We start from the raw sequence: 18,287 nt of genomic DNA on the forward strand, positions 1-18,287 counted from the left end.
ACCAAGCGTGCCCTAAAGACGATTTCCCAGTACCAAACATCGACATGATGGTCGACAACACTAGCGTGCATGAAATTTTCTCCTTCATGGATGGATTTAGCGGGTACAATCAGATCATGATGTCGGTAGGAGACGCGAGCAAGACAGCTTTTCAGACTCCATACAGAAATTTCTTTTATACCGTCATGCCATTCAGATTGAAAAATGCAGGTGCCACTTACCAACGAGCCATGGTAGCCATCTTCCATGACATGATGCACCAAATAATGGAAGTTTATATCGATGATGTAGTAGTAAAGTCTCGAGCGCGCACATATCACCTTCAACATCTGAGGCATGTTTTCAACCGATGCAGGAAATATCATCTAAAAATAAATCCACTTAAATGTGTGTTTGGAGTCACCTCCGGGAAATTTTTGGGATTCGTCGTTACCAATGAGGGAATTCAGATCGATCCGGATAAAATTAAAGCAATCACTACTATGAGATCACCTAGGAACGTGAAGGAATTTCAGACATTTATTGGTAGAATATCTTACATACTAAGATTCATTCCAGGGTTAGCACAGTTGTTATGCGCGTTTATGCAATTATTAAAGAAAAACAGACTTTTCGAATGGGAAGAAGAGCAAGAACAGGCCTTCCAAAATCTCAAAGAATGTCTAACCAGCACGCGAGTCTTGCGTCCCCCTGTCAAAGGCGAGCCTCTCTATTTGTACACATCATTCACCAACATGGAAATTGGAGCATTCCTAGCTCAATACCTCGGCAACGATCAGCTACGACCAATCCACCACATCAACAAAGGATTCAGAGAAGCGGAATTCAGATACTTGAGGGCGGAGCAAGCATGTCTGGCATTAATCTATGCTACCCAAAGACTACGATCATACTTGCTCGCCCATGAGACTATAGTGATAGCAACATCCAACCCAGTCGCCTATCTAACGAAAAAACCTGTGTTGACCGGGAGGACGGCTCAATGGTTGTTACAATTATCCGAATTTGAGCTGAAGTACCAGCGAGAAAAGGGGGTAAGAGGACAGGCATTCGCATACTTGTTGGAAGCCTTCCTTGGAATGGACGAAATGGAAATAAGCGATGAAATACCCGGCGAAGTAGCATAACTCGAAGAAGAAGAACGTTGGACAATGTTCTTTGATGGATCTTCATATGACTCTTACAGAGGAGCTGGCATAGTTTTCGAAACACCTAAAAAAGAGCTGTTGTCCTTCGTTTTCAAGTTAGATTTCGAGTGTAGCAACAATTTAGCGGAGTACGAGGCTTTGATTCTCGGATTACGACTAGCGGAAGAACTCAACCTAGAAGCTATTAATGTCAAAGGAGACTCTAAGTTAGTGACAAATCAAATATCAGGGGACTTCCAAGTAAAAGAAGCGCATTTGGCTCCATATTGAGCAGAAGCGCAAGAGTTGATCGCGAGGAGAGGAAGCACTGTAATTGAGCACACCGGGAGATCTGGCAATAAAAATGCGGATGCCATGGATACGTTGGAAGCTAAGATTCAAATGAATGAATCTGATGAAGGAACTATAGTAGTAAAGAAGATGGTATTGCCAAGAACATGGAAGGAAGACGCCACATTCGAATTAAAAGATGATTAGAGGACAGCATAATCGAGATTTGACCAAAGGGACGGATGATCAGGTACTACCCACCAAAGTGTTAAAACAATTTGTTTTAATACGAGGAGCCTTATACTTTCGGACGTCCGGAGCAGCATTATCACGATGTGTAAGCAAGCCAGAAGCACATGAAATACTGAATCGCGTCCACGAGGAATCTTGCGGACAGACAGGAGGAATCCCGTTATACCGACGGTTGCAGAGAATGGGTGTTTACTGGCCAAACATGGCGGTCCAAGCAGCCGTAACACAGGACAAATGCGCAGACTGTCAAGCGCCCCCGCAACAAACTGAGATATGCAGTGCGGAAATAGTAGACTGGAGACATCCCTATGTAGACTTCCTCTGTCATGAGCGCCTACCATCAAACAGACAGGAAGCGTTGAAGATCCAAAGGAAATCCGGACGATTCTTCATGAGCGAGGGTGTCCTCTACAGAAAGGTTTTTGGGGAAAAGGTATTGCGCTGTCTATCACAGCAAGAGGCGGACGTAGTCATGACTACTACCCATGATAATGAACATCAAGGTATGCGGAAGTTGTTCCTACAGCTACATGAGGCAGGATACTACTGGACAACAATGGATCTCGATACCGCGGAACACGTAAGGAGATGTCAACAATGTCAAAGGCACGGACCGCTGATCCACGCCCGCACACCTGGCTGCATAGTGTTGTCACGCCATGGCCTTTTCATAGTTGGGGACTCGATATCATTGGACCGATTAATCCAACTTCTTCTGGACGCCAAAAATATATTATCACCGCAACTGAATACTCTACCAAATGGTTAGAAGCCATACCCCTCCGGGACTACTCAGGTGCCACAATTGCCGCATTCATCAAGGAGTATATCATTTGTTGATTTGGTGGACCTATGATCATACGCTCCGACAATGGTACATCCTTCGTCAATCAAACCGTTATAGAGTTATTGGTCCAGTATGGAGTCAAGTTCCACACCTCAGACTGTTTATTACCCGCAAGGGAATGGGCAGGCTGAGGCCACCAATAAAACACTCTTAAAGATATTAAGCCGGATGGTGTATGGTCACTACAGGAGTTGGAACGAGCAGCTTCCTCTCGCGCTTTGGGCCTATCGTATATCCAAAATAAGTTCCACAGGCGCATCCCCTTATTCCTTAGTCTATGGAGAAGATGCGACCCTCCAAGAAGAAATTGCCATACCTTCAGCACGGGTCGCCATGGCTAGCCTCACAACTCCGGACGATGTCATTCGGAACGCGCATTTGGATGCCCTAGAAGAACGACGAGCCAGGGCTGAGCGGTTTGCGGATAAATATCGACATCGGACAACACGATACTACAATCAAAGGGTGAAAGAGCGAGTTTTCAGTGTGAACGATGTAGTCATGAAAATCGCACCACATGTCCAACGAAATGAAAGTGCAGGTAAATTTGCAGCTAATTGGCAAGGTCCTTATATCATAGGTGAAGCCGCAGAGAGCGGATACTACTAGTTGAAACGGATGAATGGCTCGCGCATAGACACCCCTATCAATGGTAAATGGTTTAAAACCTATTATGCATGAACAACTTAATGTACGCCGGATAGCTTGAATAATAAAACTATCTATTTTATGATTGAATATCTTGTGATTTGACATACAACCTAATAGTCCAAGAAAGGGCTAGGCTCCGTGCATGGCTTTAGATAAAGTGCACCCATAGTCCAAGAAAGGGCTAGGCTCCGTGCATGGCTTTAGATGAAGTGCACCCATAGTCCAAGAAAGGGCTAGGCTCCGTGCATGGCTTTAGATGAAGTGCACCCATAGTCCAAGAAAGGGATAGGCTCCGTGCATGGCTTTAGATGAAGTGCACCCATGGTCTAAGAAAGGTATAGGCTCTGTGCATGGCTTTAGTTGAAGTGCACCCATAGTCCAAGAAAGGTCTAGGCTCCGTGCATGGCTTTAGATGAAGTGCACCCATAGTCCAAGAAAGGGCTAGGCTCCGTGCATGGCTTTAGATGAAGTGCACCCATAGTCCAAGAAAGGGCTAAGCTCCGTGCATGGCTTTATACGAAGCACACCCATAGTCCAAAAAAGGGATAGACTTCGTGCATGGCTTAGATGAAGTGCACCCATAGTCCAAGAAAGGGCTAAGCCCTGCGTATGGCCTTAAAAGATAAAACAAAAGAGAACATTCAAAAACAAAATTCAGAAGGAAACCCTCGTATGAAACATCATAAGAAAAGAAACAAATTTATTCATTAAATAACGCGACACACAAACAGAGACACAAGAGCCAAAGCATAGATAAATAAGAAGAAAGTGATTCAGCAAAGACTAACGCACTAATGACAAAACAGCGCTAGAACGCCTCGATCGGATACGAGCAAAGACCAAGTTATCTCTCATCCGCTCCATCCGCTCATGAGCTTTTACAAATAACTCAGATGTTGTAGCAGCAGCTATCACATTTTCCGCTGAAGAATCTACTTGACTAATACTAAGTTGATCGGCATACAAGTCCATAGCTTGAAAATATCGCGCGCGACTGACCCTTAACGCCTCTTCATATTGTTGAACCAATTGAACATTACCAAACACAGTGGCCAGCAATAGCTCCACTTTCCGTCGTGCAAGAGACAAACGCAATTCTTTAACTGACTCTTCCGTTAGAATTATAAGACTAATACAAAGACTCACCTAATTATATATAGACTAAAAAAAAAAATCAACGACAACAAGAAATTTCTTGATCCACATCTTGCATCATAAAAAATGCCTCATCACTTTGAGAAATAGCTGCAGCCAGCGCCACCCACAACTCACCAAGCCTCTGATCCACCTCAAACAAAATTTGCTCTGACGCATTATTTTGACGAGTCATCCGGGAAGTCTTTTCCTGCTCCTCTAACGTTATGCGAGCATATCCTTGCACAACAAGTCGATGAGTTTGTAAATCCTTTAACTCATCCTTTAACACCAGCAGCCGCGACAATGCAACCGACTTAAGAGTAGGACGTATTAAGGTGCGCGCCACACATAGAGACAAAGCATAACCATGCATTCGACGGATGGGAAAATGTACGACCGGAGTATTATATTCCACAATAACTTGTACGATATCCGCCAGAGCAACATTTATCTCTCGAAGCAATCAATCTGGCAAGTCGCGGGCAGAAACAGCGTCATCAAGAGCGTTATGAACCTCAGCAGCAACGGGTCTGGACGACTGGAGTGCTCGAGCCTTAAGAAATGCTTCATAACATCGGTCAAATTGAGCCCGAGTCTCAGCACGACTCGCCACTCTCCTCCCCCTGATCAACTCTATCTCAGCTTTTACAAGTCGTAAGCGACTCAACTCGGATCCCTCCCTATAAGAGGTTGTCAGCGATGGTACAGAAGCTAAAGACAACACATAGCCATGTAAGTGCATAGCCATAAAACCCTAAAGCAAATTTTGATAAATAAAATATACTTTAGATAACACGATAATCTAGGTAAAAAAAATTAATTAAACAAAGAAAGCCAAATGATGGTTTACTAATCAAGCAATGTATCCCATATAAATATACTTTAGATAACACGATAATCTAGGTAAAAAAAATTAATTAATTAATTAAAATTATTATTATTAATCATTAAAGTAAAGAAGAACCGACTACAAGAGAGCGACAGAAAGAAATGTCTTCGTCCAAATCTTGCATCATTTGTTGAGCCTCTTCATAGTGAAGGGTAGAATTAGTAATAGCACTCTGCGTGTCTTCTAATATCTGATGAACTTCAAGCATAATCTCATCAGAAGCACAAGATCGCTGAGCTACGTCTAAAGTCTTCAATTGATCATCATGAGCTTTCCGAGCCTCATCCAAGATCATCAAACGATTAGTCTGCAGCACACCAACTTCATCTTTCAGAACAAGTAAACGAGCTAATTCTACCTTCATGTCATAAGGATGAACAAGGGAGGATACTGCACACATAACTAAAGCACACACGCGGAGGGGCGGATCCCCTTGTTGAGAAATGGAAACACGACAGTCGACTATTGTTTGCTCAATATCCGTTGTCATGATTAACGACTCTTGATATAAACGATCAGCTTTATTTCGAACAGCTAAAGCATTATCTAAAGCGCGACGGATAGACATAGAAACACGTTCGGACACTCGCGTACCTCGATCCATTGAGTAAGTTTCATGATGTTCATCAAAACAAACACGCGCGGACGTCCTGTTCTCCATCCTGATATCCCTAAGAATTCCTACCTCAGCCCTTACAAGCAATAAACGAGCTAATTCACGTTCCCTTTCATAAGAAACAACCAATGACGGCACACGACCTAAGGCTAAAACATACCCATGAAGGCGACGAGCCATCAATGAATATTTAATGAATGAGTAATGATAACAATAAAATAGCCAAACAAAAGAAAAGCATGAACAAACTAAAAACATCCAAACATACCACCCTTATTTTTTTATAATATAACCAAAGGAACCATAGTTAATATCGCCCAACCCCCATAATAAATGTACTCCCTACGTTACTTTTTAATAGGCCAGTTTCTTTTTTTGAGAAAATTAAGGAAATTAAGAGAACTAATTATTGAAAGTGGTCCTCTAGACACTTGTCAATAAAAGAAGTGAAGTGAAATGGTCCCCATGACACTTGTCAGCCAAAGAAATAAGTGAAATGCTCCACATAACACTTGTCATCAAAAGAAGTTAAAAGAAAAGTGGTCCCAGAAAATTAAAGTAACATTTGATTTTCCCAATTAGGAAACTGGCCTATTTTTTTGAAATATTTATTTATAGAAACTGGCCTATTAAAAAGTAACAGAGGGAGTACCAAATTAAACAAACATTAAAAAATCAGAAGACCCTCAGAGCCTCACCAGAAGAAGATAGTTCAAACAATTAAAGTTAAAATATGTACAGAGCCACTAGCTCAGATCGCTTCCTGGTTAAATGACCATTAATTTCCTCGGCGGCGTCTCGAGCGGCTTTCAACTCTTGTGAAACACGATCCACATCCGCCATGAGCTGGTCGTACGCTTTCTTTTTCGCATCCGCAACACCGAACAGCCGCTGGTACTCCCACTCCAGGTCCTCAATTTCACGAGGAAGAGTGGTCCGCGCGCTATGACTAGCCTTCACTGAATCCAACAGATCCTTGAGCCAATGGACAGGAAACCGAAAATCCAGCATGGTTTGAAGATTGGCGTCCCACCTCCTCAAGGTATCCGGATCCGTGGGAGACTCCTCCACCATAGAAAGCCTCTCCGCCATATCTAATAGATCTTCAGTAGACACGATCAAATAATTAATAGGAATCTCATCATGGATACACATGTGACCAAACTTCTCCACTATGCGACGATAGGTAGCAGCTCTGGTGGAAGGAACCCAGAAACCGTGCACCAAAGCATAACGGTTATCTAAACCCGCTTCCACAGAAGAAACAAGATGCGGATACAAGAACTTGGGATCCTCCGGCGTGGCCATTAAATCAGCATCCGCATATACCCCTCGAGACACTTTAGACGACGATTTTTGACGCTTTCCACTAGCACTGCCAGACTCGCTCCTCCTAGTGGAAAGAATCGAACCACTCCCCTTCTCCTGAGCACCGTCGCGCTTTCCCATATCCTAAAAGGAGAAAAAAAAACATACTGGATTAGAAGGGAGGGAATCAGTAGAATAATGAACTGATTGGCGAGAAGAAGAGAATGAACTAGACACAGCCGGACCCGAATGTCCTGAGAAATAAATGAATCAAAAAGTGTGTGAATGTTTTTAAAAGAAGAAGGCAGGAGATACATTTATAGGCGATTAAACGCATTAAACAAGTTGCAGCGGAAATATTTTGACCGACACGTGTCGGTGTAACAAACAGACGTAATAATAGGCACGGCCACAAGATTCACAAAGGAAGTAAAGGCTAACCTGGGGGACCACCTTGGATACCACTGCCTCCTTAAGATCCATCATTGATGACCGGTACGAATCGGATTCATTCTTATCACCTAACATATCGTAAGGAGTAAGTAGAGGATGAAGAGGATCTTTAATCTTTCGAACAATTAAAGGAAGAACAGGGTAAAGAGTCATACGAGTAGAGATCCTCTCACGACCGCCCGGATTGACTGATCGACCCAGATGGTGCTCTACGCGTTCAATAAAGGTGCTTGGGGATGACACCCTTCTAGGATCCTGCGGCGAAAAGGAAGTAGAAACGTTAGCATCTCGGAAAGAAGGCAACCGCGGATTAGGCAATATACCGGCATCCCGCCTCATATTTTTAGAAATCCGATCGCCTCTCCAGTCCTCAAGGGGAAGGTTAATATATTCCTCAATCATAAGACCTCTAGGTTTGCAGCCGATAGGAAGAGAATTCTAGCAACGCGCGATGAACGGAAAATAGATAAGCAAGGGACTTAATTGAAATGTATCATTAAAAAGAAAAGAAAGAATACCTTAGACGGGGGAGGAGATGCAGAATGAGTAATCTGCAGAGGCTTCACAAGAGGGACACGCCTTCTCTTCTTAGAACTATACGAAGGAGGAACACTTCCATTCCCATCCCTTTGAGAAGGTTCATCAGCCAAAGGAGGACCCCAGCTGGTCGAGCAAGAGAGACGACCTTTGTTACTAGAAGACATCTTATACCTCTTGGAAACCTCAGCACTCAATTTCACACGACCAGAGGCGTGCATCTCCTTATAGTCACTTTCAGTCAAAGCACGAGGAGCGCAAGGCTCCTTGGTGAGAAGATTGAGGATGCTTCGGTTGATGTTATCGCGATACCTAAGCCATTCAATAGTAACATGAGCTTGACGACGATCTTGAGGATAGTTGAGATCAAAGAAACATTGACGGTCGCACATCTGAAGCCCGCTCTTGAAGATGAAACGATCAAAACTTTTCTGGACCTCCACATCTTCACTGATTGAAGAAGGAAAGTAGACATAAAAAGGAGCCCCTTGATCAAAACCCAACTGTTGAGCGACACGGACAGTGTTGTATGATTCAGAAGAGAACCTCCCCCCATAAAAACCAGGAAGACGCTCGGGTAAAACAGATAAGAGCATATCAAACTCATCCGCTGAAGGTACCTCTGATGAAGAGATCCTCCGTGGGACCTTGCTGACAAAATTATAATGAAGGGAACCAGTGCGATCATCGTGATACGTGAGAGGGTTGAACTTCGGGCCCTTATCCATAAAATCCTTGAGTCTCTCTTTAGGATGATGACCTTTCTTATGGTACAGATCCATTCGGGGATGGCACTCGAGTTTCGTTACAACGCGTTTAGAGCCATCCCGGGAGATAAGCTCCTCTTGGAGAGAAAGAGACAAAGGATTAACTGAGAAAGCCGATACTTAGGGAAACGCTCCCAAGTCCATGTTTGAATAAAATTAGCAGGAAGAAAAGTCTCGACCGTATGAGACCCATCCAAGCGAGAAATACCATAAACCAACAAATCCAAATGATGATATAAACCCCCTAGAAACATAGGATCCAAGGGAAAAGACACACCTCGAGACATTAGCACGGCCATGGGGATCAGCTCATTCTTAATAGTATCCGGGGGACTATATTCAAAAACATCATGACAAAGCCAAAAGAGAAGGAACGTGGCTAACTCGGCTCTGTTTGTCTCCCCTTCGCGAGGAGGAACGCCTTTGCCATGACCGGACTGAAGAGGGGCCCAGTACTTGATCCAACACGAAAAGGAAGCCCGGCGCTGCCCGGATCTCTGCTTTTGACCTCCTTTCGCTAAAGCATCGTCATAAGCCTCCCCAATAGGGGAAGTATTTTGCCGAGCAGCCTTCATAGAAGATGCCATCAATTTTGAGGAAGACGAGATAGGAACGGAGGAGTCGAGAGGGGTTGATGCGGGGGCTTCGCCCTTTCCCTTGCCTACAAGAGTACTTACCACGAGCTCGTCGGGCAGTTAGAAAGACATGGACTTCACCTTGGCATTCTGTAAACGGGTGCAAAGCTTTATATCTTCATCGTCAAGGGATTTATAAAGGCAACAGCTATCAAATACCGCATTTCCATGAACGGGTAGCACATCCTCCAGAACCGGAGTCGCCTCACCCCAAGAGAATAAAAATATGTGAGGAACAGGCCCCCAACGCGCGCATAATCGGTTCATGCTATCATAGTCTCGCCGGACGTCTCTAAATTTGGACGACTCCAGAGCCGCCTCTATACCCAAAGAACGGATGATACGTGCATTTGAAGGATTTGAGCGGATGTAATCCACCCATGGATCCCACGAGTCGTGTGACTCAGCGGACGAATGATATTCAATAGAAGGGAAAGTGTAATCACCTCGATGAATTGCCAAGCGAGGAGTGTCCTCTAAAGAAGGGACCGTAGGAGAATCATGTTGAGGACGGATGAGCCAGTATGGAGATCCGGAAGGGTCAAACGAATGGGAGCATGCGTGAAATCCAAATATCGTCGGAACGAAATCCAAATATCGTCGGGATGGGTGATCCCTCGGACATAATGAAGAAGCAAGAGAAGGAAAGAAGGAGAGTGAGGACATTCTGAGGCGAGGCCTCCTCTATTTATAGAATGGTAAAAGTAGGAGCGGTTACTCAAGTTCCAGAAGTTACAAACCGCCCATTAACTTTACCTGTAACCGCAAAGAGTACGTGTGACTGTTGACATGGTCTTTGACCAGTCAAACAGTCAGGGGACTAATGTTGATACATGAAAATGACCAATCATATGAATAGACTCCCCTTAACCTATCAAAGACCCCCTTTTGTGGAATAAAGTGGCTTGGGGACTAGGTTTAATCCCTCAAGATAAATGGTTCAAGTCCATGAAAGGAGAGAGTGGGCTTTTGGTTAAAGGAGGAGGGCCCTTTAGGTTTTAGTATTAACTTAAGGAGAAGAAAATGGCAGTTTAGTAATAAAGTAATCTCATGGGTGTTTATCCATAAGGATATTATTATAAAAGGAAGAGAGGGTACATTTCTTAAGATCATCATTAATTCCCCACTACTTCCCTAACCACACCATCTCCTTGGGAGTATTTTCTGTGATTAGGGATAGTTCCTCCTTATCACATTTCACCCACCAACAGTTGCTAAGGGATATCATCAAGTAGATGGCATTGACTTTGATGAAACTTTTAGTCCTGTAGTTAAAGCAACTACCATTAGATGTGTTCTGAGCTTTGGAATCTCAAATAATTGGAGTATGAGACAATTGGATGTAAGCAATGCTTTCTTAGATGGGAATTTAAAAGAAAAAGTTTATATGGAACAGCCTCCTGGGTTTGTTGATCCAGATCATCCTACTCATGTATGTGAACTTAAGAAGTCATTGTATGGACTTAAATAGGCTCCTAGGGCTTGGTGTGATAGATTCAGTGGGTATCTCCTTAAATGTGGTTTCAAGAATTCCAGCTGTGACAGTTCTATGTTCATTTATCACAAAAACTCTAAGAGGATGATTCTTCTAGTCTATGTTGATGATATTATTCTTGTTGGGACTTCAGATTCTCTCCTTACTTCCTTCATTACTTCCTTGAAGTCAGAATTTTCAATGAAAGATCTTGGTTCTCTACATTATTTTTTGGGTATTGAGGCCACTTTTGATTCTTCAGCTAATAAGATGCTTCTTACTCATAATAAGTATTCCATGGATTTACTAAGAAAACATGATATGCTTGGATGTAAACCATGTAGAACTCCAGTTGGTTCAGGCCCCAGAGTGTCTGCTTTTGATGGTACTCTTTTGACTGATGCTGCCTCTTACAGAAGCTTAGTGGGTGATCTTCAATATCTTACTCTCACTGGGCCTGATATTAGTTTTGCAGTTAACTATGTGAGCCAATTAATGCACATGCCTACTGATATTCATTTACAACTTTCTAAACGTATTCTACGATATGTTAAAGTCTCTTTAGGTCAATGCATTACTTTAGAAGATGGAGATTGTTCAACTCTCACTGCTTACTGTGACAGTGACTGGGCTAGATGTCCTGATACACGCAAATCCACTTCAGGGTATTGTGTGTTTGTGGGTGGCAACTTAGTGTCATGGTCTTCAAAGAAACAACACACAATCTCTCGTTCCTCAACAGAAGCTGAGAACAGAGGTCTTGCAAATGCCGCTGCTGAAATCTTGTGGCTTTCATACTTATTTGAATAACTTTTTGTCTACTTATCTCTCACTTGTCGTCTATACTGTGATAATCTTGGTGCAGGTAGTCTCATTGAAAATCCAATTTTCCATGCTCGTACAAAGCATATTGAAGTGGACTATCATATGATCTGTGATTTGGTGAGCTCTGGTTTTTTTGAAGGTTTCATATATTCATACTCTAAGCCAGATTGCAGATTTATTTACCAAAGAATTGTCAAAGTCACAGTTTAGTATATTGAAGGACAAACTGATGCCTGCTGTTCGTGCATCTGTTTGAGAGGGAATGTTAGATACAGTCAAGCATCCGTACAGCGTATGGACTGTTTTATTACTGTTGATCTTAGCCACAGGATCTAGGTTATTCCAGTCTGTAATTAATTACAACTGTATTAACTACAGTCTGTCATTTATTCATGTAATATGTCGGTCACCTTCTGTACTATCTGTTGAGTCCGTGAGTCTATATAAGACTCAGTCTTATACTCTTGTTTGTTTAATTTTATAATACAATCCTTTACAGTTCTTACATTATCATTTCAGAAAAGCGTAAACTGCCCGGATTAGGCATGGGGATTTTCTTTATCATTGAGAATCATTGAGATGGAAATTTGCGACCGTATATTTAAACTGTTATTAACGCAGTAATACAAGTTATAAGAGTTACACACAACTAATAGGATGAAAAATAATTAAGAAAATACAATGCACAAAACAAAACTAAGAACGTAAGGAAAAAGACAATCCCGTTGCTTAACTAGTTAGCATGCGCAATATATAACTAGAGTTGTGCCCGTGCTACGCACCGGGAATATTTTTATTTTAACTTGTTGTGCGTGGGGATGCTCTCCATCCCATGACAATGCATTTTAGATTTGGTGTGCGCGCAACTTTGCTACGCCCCTTGCGGTGCATTTTTGATTTTGTGAGTCGCGGGGCTTTGTCTCGGTCCGTGGCGATGCATTTTTGATTTGATGTGTGTGGGCTCGCCTCGCTCAGTGGCGGTGCATTTTTTATTTGGTGAGTCGCGGGGCTTCGCCCCGCCCGTGACGATGCAATTTTTATTTGGTGAGTCGTGGGGCTTCGCCTCCCCTCGTGGCGATGTATTTTTTATTTGGTAAGTCGCGGGGCTTCGCCTCGCCTCGTGGCGATGTATTTTTTATTTGGTAAGTCGCGGGGCTTCGCCCCGCCCCGTGACGATGCAATTTTTATTTGGTGAGTCGCGCGGCTTCGCCCCGCCCCGTGGCGATGTATTTTTTATTTAGTTTGGCGGGGTAATACATTAAATATTTGGATAATGTGTGCAGGTTTATTTATTTTTTCCTTTCATTTTCGTAGAAAGTATGTTGATTTTTTTTCTCCTTTATATATATTAATTTGGAAAAAGAAGTCCTGATGTAATAGTTATTCGGATTCCAAATTAAATTTGGAGCTCCATAAAAAGGTTTTTCTTTTAGATTTGTAATTTTTAAACTATTCCTACGTTGCCAAGTGTCATCACCTAAATATTGTCACGTCATAAAATCCAAATTAAATTTAATTTCATTTTTTTAATCTTTTTCCCATTCTTTTTAAATCAATCATACATTGTCAAGTGTCCTCACCAAAACGCTCGTTTCACAAAACATAAAAAGACCTATTTCGACTAATAAGAAGCGAGGGTTTCCTCACCATTTAATATGGGAACTTTATTTGTCTAGACATTTAATTCATTAGATGTTAAATTTGATTTAGATAGTGATATGGTGGTGGTGGTGATGGGGATAGTGTGTACTTGCACGGCTCCTGGCCGGGTATAGTTGATATTAGAATTGTCATCTCGGCTGGACAACTTGGGATTTGAGGGTTTGGTGGGGGTGGGGAATACCGCGATGGAGGTGGAGGAAAAAGACTATTCCGCTGCCTAATTCCTAGTTAGCATGCGCAATAGAATGCAAAGTTTGACTTAAATAATGATATGTTGATGATGATGGGGATAGTGTGTACTTGCCGATTAGTGCAATAATCTTAGTATGATTGTCACAGATTTTATTTCAAGTCTTATGAGGATGGATTTTGCAAGCAAGGGCGGTCAATCCCTTGTTGGCGGATCAGTATATCCACTACAAAAAAACACGACTATTCGATAACCGAAGGCGGGGCAGTAACAGAACAGCGGCTCTTGGGACATAGCTGCGGCAACGTAGGACTACACCGTAGTGGCTGTTCTGTTTCCGACCTGGACTCCATCGGTGGGATGATGGGTACAAGGGGGGTGGGGGGCGGCGCAGTCCTCACGAGCTGTTGACTCAGACTCACACAGAATCCCCTCGTTCAAGTTCAACATTTGTAACTGATCTTTTTGGCGGATCTATACTCCGGTATAGATCCAGTGTTGACGGAAATCGATTTTGGTATGCAGAACTACCAACGACGCATGGTAAGCAGAACTACCTAATGGCAAGTGAAGAGTGCCCCCCTTGGATTCTCCTTGGGCGTGACGGCGGTCATGCCACGCCAGCGGAACATCGGGTCCGAGGCACTCATGGTCTCTTGGGCGGATCACAACGCCCCAGAATACCTTAAGCCCAGTAACACCACGGGATATAAAAGGTTTATCGTAGTCGGGGATATTGTGTACTTGCACGATTCCTGTCCGGGTATAGTAGATATTAGAATGTGAAAACTACAGGGAGACTCATTTTTCCAATTTCTTCAACTGTGAAACCCACGCCCAGAAATCTAAAGGCGCGCATCCATTTTCTAGGAAAAAATTATTCCCGAACCCAAAATTATTGAAATTAAATTTAATCGTGAGATTTTATATGTTCATCGTACTCTTCTTCTTCTCTCTTTCTCCTCGATCTCTTTCATAAAATACAAAATTACTTCATTGAAAAACAAGTTTTAGTTGTAGATCTATGATTATCAAACCTTGTTTTACAAACCCATTTAAGGATTTTCTCTGAAAAACAGAAACATGGTGGTTTTAGCCTAATTTTGGTTACCCTTTTTGGTTGAAGATGAAGAACAAAGAATCGCTACCAGCAAGGTACTTTTGGAGCTAATATCAAAGATGACATCCTTATTCTTCTGCCTCTACCATCAACTTTAGTATGTCTATCTTTATTTGAACTTCTTTGTGGTGCTAATTATTTCTTTAAACTTCCTTGCTGCTGATCATCTTTATGATCTCCTGCTACTACTATATTGAAATCTTTAACTTCTGATGCTGCTTTATGATTATGGGTTTCTTCCATTTCAACAATCTGGGTTTGTTTTGATCTTGATTTTGAATGTGGGTTTATGTTTATTCCTCCTCCTCCTTCTCTTGGTTCCATTCATTCAAAGTACTTCAGAAAAAACTGGTCTTTTTCTTTCTGTTTTTTTATCAAAGTCTGAAACAACGAAAAAAAGGACTAAACTTTCATGGGTATTCATTGTTTTTGGCAAAAAATACTTGATTTCAGAAAGAAGAATTGAATATAAATAGTTGAGATCAAGCACGTCAGGTCCACTAGGATTAAACAAATGAGTGGGATGTGATGCTGTACACAGAGGCTAAAAAAATGGTGGACGATGTTTACTAGAAATTGAGAGACAAATACTGGGGTCCGTTGCTGGTGTTGGTCTGTTTAGTGTCTGCAGATCATGGTTAAATACAGGCTCGAGCTGTGCAGGTTGTGGTGATGTGCAATAGCCGATAGAAGGTGCACTTAGCCGCGTTGCATAATCCGTTAGGAGATTTGGTTAGTGCTATGGAAGATTTGGTCAAGGCTAAACAACAAGAACATAACCAGCTGCAGCTGCTTGACCGTGCTGTTTCCTTGCTAGTTTGTTATGCGTTTGTGGGATGAGTACAAGGGTTGTTTGAAACGGATGTGGCGTTAATTAGAAACCAGTAGGGTGAGCTAACTTGGGTACCAATTTGTTTCAGCATCGGATAGAGTTTGTTATGACTGCATAACATGTCAAGATCAGATTTGGTTTTTAGTCTGTTGGGTGTTGTTTTAAGTTGTTATGCAGCTATGAAAATGGATGCATAACCTGTTATGCATCTACAAAATTTGTTGCATAACTTGTTATGTAGTCCAGAAAACGGTTGCATAACACGTTATTCAACTTTTTCATCACTATTGAAACCAACAAAAATAAAGACTGCACAACTTGTCATGCACCTACAATAATATCTGCATAACATGTTATGCAGTCGTGAAAATTGATGCATAACCTGTTATGCATCCGAAAATATGGCTGCATAATGCATTATGCATCGAGAAATTTGTTGCACAATCTTTTATGCATCGAGAAAATAGATGCATAACCTGTTATGCATCCGAAAATATGTTTGCATAATGCATTATGCATCAATTTTTTATGTACGCACTAAAATCAACCAAAACAATGGATACATAACTTGTTATAGATGCATAACTTTGTTATGCAGATGCATAATTTGTTATGCAGTCGAGAAAATGGTTGCATAATTCGTTATGCGTCTGCAGAATGTGTTATGCATCTTTTTTGGTGGCTGCATAATGGTTATGTAGTCAGTTTTCGAAATTTTGCCTAAAATGATGATCACCTCCGATTTTTTCGTGAAAAACAAAAATTTAATATTGTTGTTTGTACTCGTTGCGTAGCTCTCTTAAAAAGATTTCCAACGATATAAAATTTGTAAAATTCAAAGGCGCGGATTTTTAGATATGTTATATCCAAGTTGCGTTGCCAATTATACCCCTGAAAAATTAGGCTGCATAACGAGTTATGCCTGAAAAAATAGTATGCATAACGAGTTATGTATTAATTCTTAATAATTTTGGATAATTTTGGGTGTCAGAGAAATAATTATGGGTGTCACTGTATACAAAATTAATTGTGGGCCTGAGAATGAGAATATTTTTTTTTAGGGTCTGCCCCTAATTTCCCCTATTAGAATTGTCATTTCCGCTGGACAGCCGAGGATTTGAGGGTTTGGTTGAGGAATCGTTTTTACAGCAACAATTGCACATAAATCTACACCTCATATTTCCCACCTGAAGTTACTTCGCAATTAATAAATTACGGAAAATGGGTCATTTGTCGAAATATTTTTAAAACATGGTTCAAATGGACGAGTAAAACATAATTTGGGTGAAAGGGACACCAAAAAAATAGTAAGGATGAAACTAGATTCATCCTGACTTAAACTTAAAAAATAGCAAGGATGAAACTGGATGCATCTTGATGTAAATTAAAAATAAGAAAAAATATTTGAAAATGGGTAGGATGAAACTGGTTACATCCAGACTATTTTTACATTTTTGTCCATTTAAACAGTATCAAAATCTAATTGTATTTTTCACCCAAAAATTGTTGATTTTAGTCTTTTTAACCAATTTTGTAAATAAATTAAGCACAAGAAAATTAAAACACACACACAGATAATACACCACCTAGATTATATTACTTTTGAATTAAGAAGAAGGTCACTAACCCAAAACTGACCAGCCAAAAAAAACCAATACAAGCCATTTGGGGTGGTCAAGCTACCACCCCAGTTACAAATGAGAACAGTAAGTAGGAAATTAACCATGAAAAAAGTTTTGAATTTAAACACACAACACACTGAAAAGTTATATATACTTCACAAATCGGTGAAATATATAGTTGGCTAAACGCACAAAACATCATCACACCTTGTCTATGTTCTTCACACAACAACATTTGCAGCGGAAACCGGATTTAACTTTTTTTACAACAATTTCTACCTTTGACGACAACACATATCTCCTTTTCCTAGACAAATAACATTTCGCTACACATCCGAGTTTACATTCCTGGGAAGTTTCGCCACGGAAACTTCTGACCCTTCCATCTTCCTCATTGACACACTTTAAGAAATACTTTGTTAGTGCTTGTGGTTGTCCCTCTAATTGTGCTGATGCCGTCCCTGTATAAACATTCAAAACATAATTATATATTTAATTAATACTAATATAAGATAAAGTTACTATATAGATATGGTTTGACGATTATTACTTACCCGAAAAACCAGATAGAACAATAACGAGACACAGGAAACAAACCAAAACAGGAAAAGTGATTTTTGATGCCATTTCTCTCCTTCGATTTCTGAAAGAAGGTATATAAGTGGATGTGGATGGATATTGGGTATTCAAAATACACTTCATATTCATAACGTCTCCACCAGGTGATTTATACTTAAATTAATTAAGAGAACATGCAGTCTACTTGTATTAATTTTATCTATTTTTCTTTTCTTGTTAGTAATAATAATCTGTCTACCCTCATGGACAACAACGGGGCGTTTGCTAAGCAAGATGAGTTCACTGCACGTTGGCACGTCTTATCGTGCACCTACCTTTTTCGTGTACGAGGGTAAACATTTTATTCGACTTTGCTGTGCAAATTCACCTTTCTTTTATTCAGAAGCTGGGGATTAGGCATGCGGATTTTCTTTATCATTAAAATGGAAATTTGAGACTGTATACTATTATATTTTAACTGTTATTAACGCAGT

The 18,287-nt window shown here is 41.2% G+C and overlaps 1 protein-coding gene across 1 annotated transcript; it reads left to right on the plus strand.

Annotated features, from left to right (window-relative positions):
• The first annotated feature begins 1,617 nt into the window (after window positions 1–1,617).
• On the plus strand, window positions 1,618–3,126 carry LOC113296272. The gene is made up of 2 exons (XM_026544584.1): window positions 1,618–2,250; window positions 2,644–3,126. The coding sequence occupies exons 1-2, from the start codon at window positions 1,618–1,620 to the stop codon at window positions 3,124–3,126; spliced, it is 1,116 nt and encodes a 371-aa protein (XP_026400369.1).
• The last annotated feature ends 15,161 nt before the right edge of the window (window positions 3,127–18,287 follow it).

The sequence above is a fragment of the Papaver somniferum genome, chromosome 7 (assembly GCF_003573695.1).
Source record: "Papaver somniferum cultivar HN1 chromosome 7, ASM357369v1, whole genome shotgun sequence".
NCBI lineage: Eukaryota > Viridiplantae > Streptophyta > Magnoliopsida > Ranunculales > Papaveraceae > Papaver > Papaver somniferum.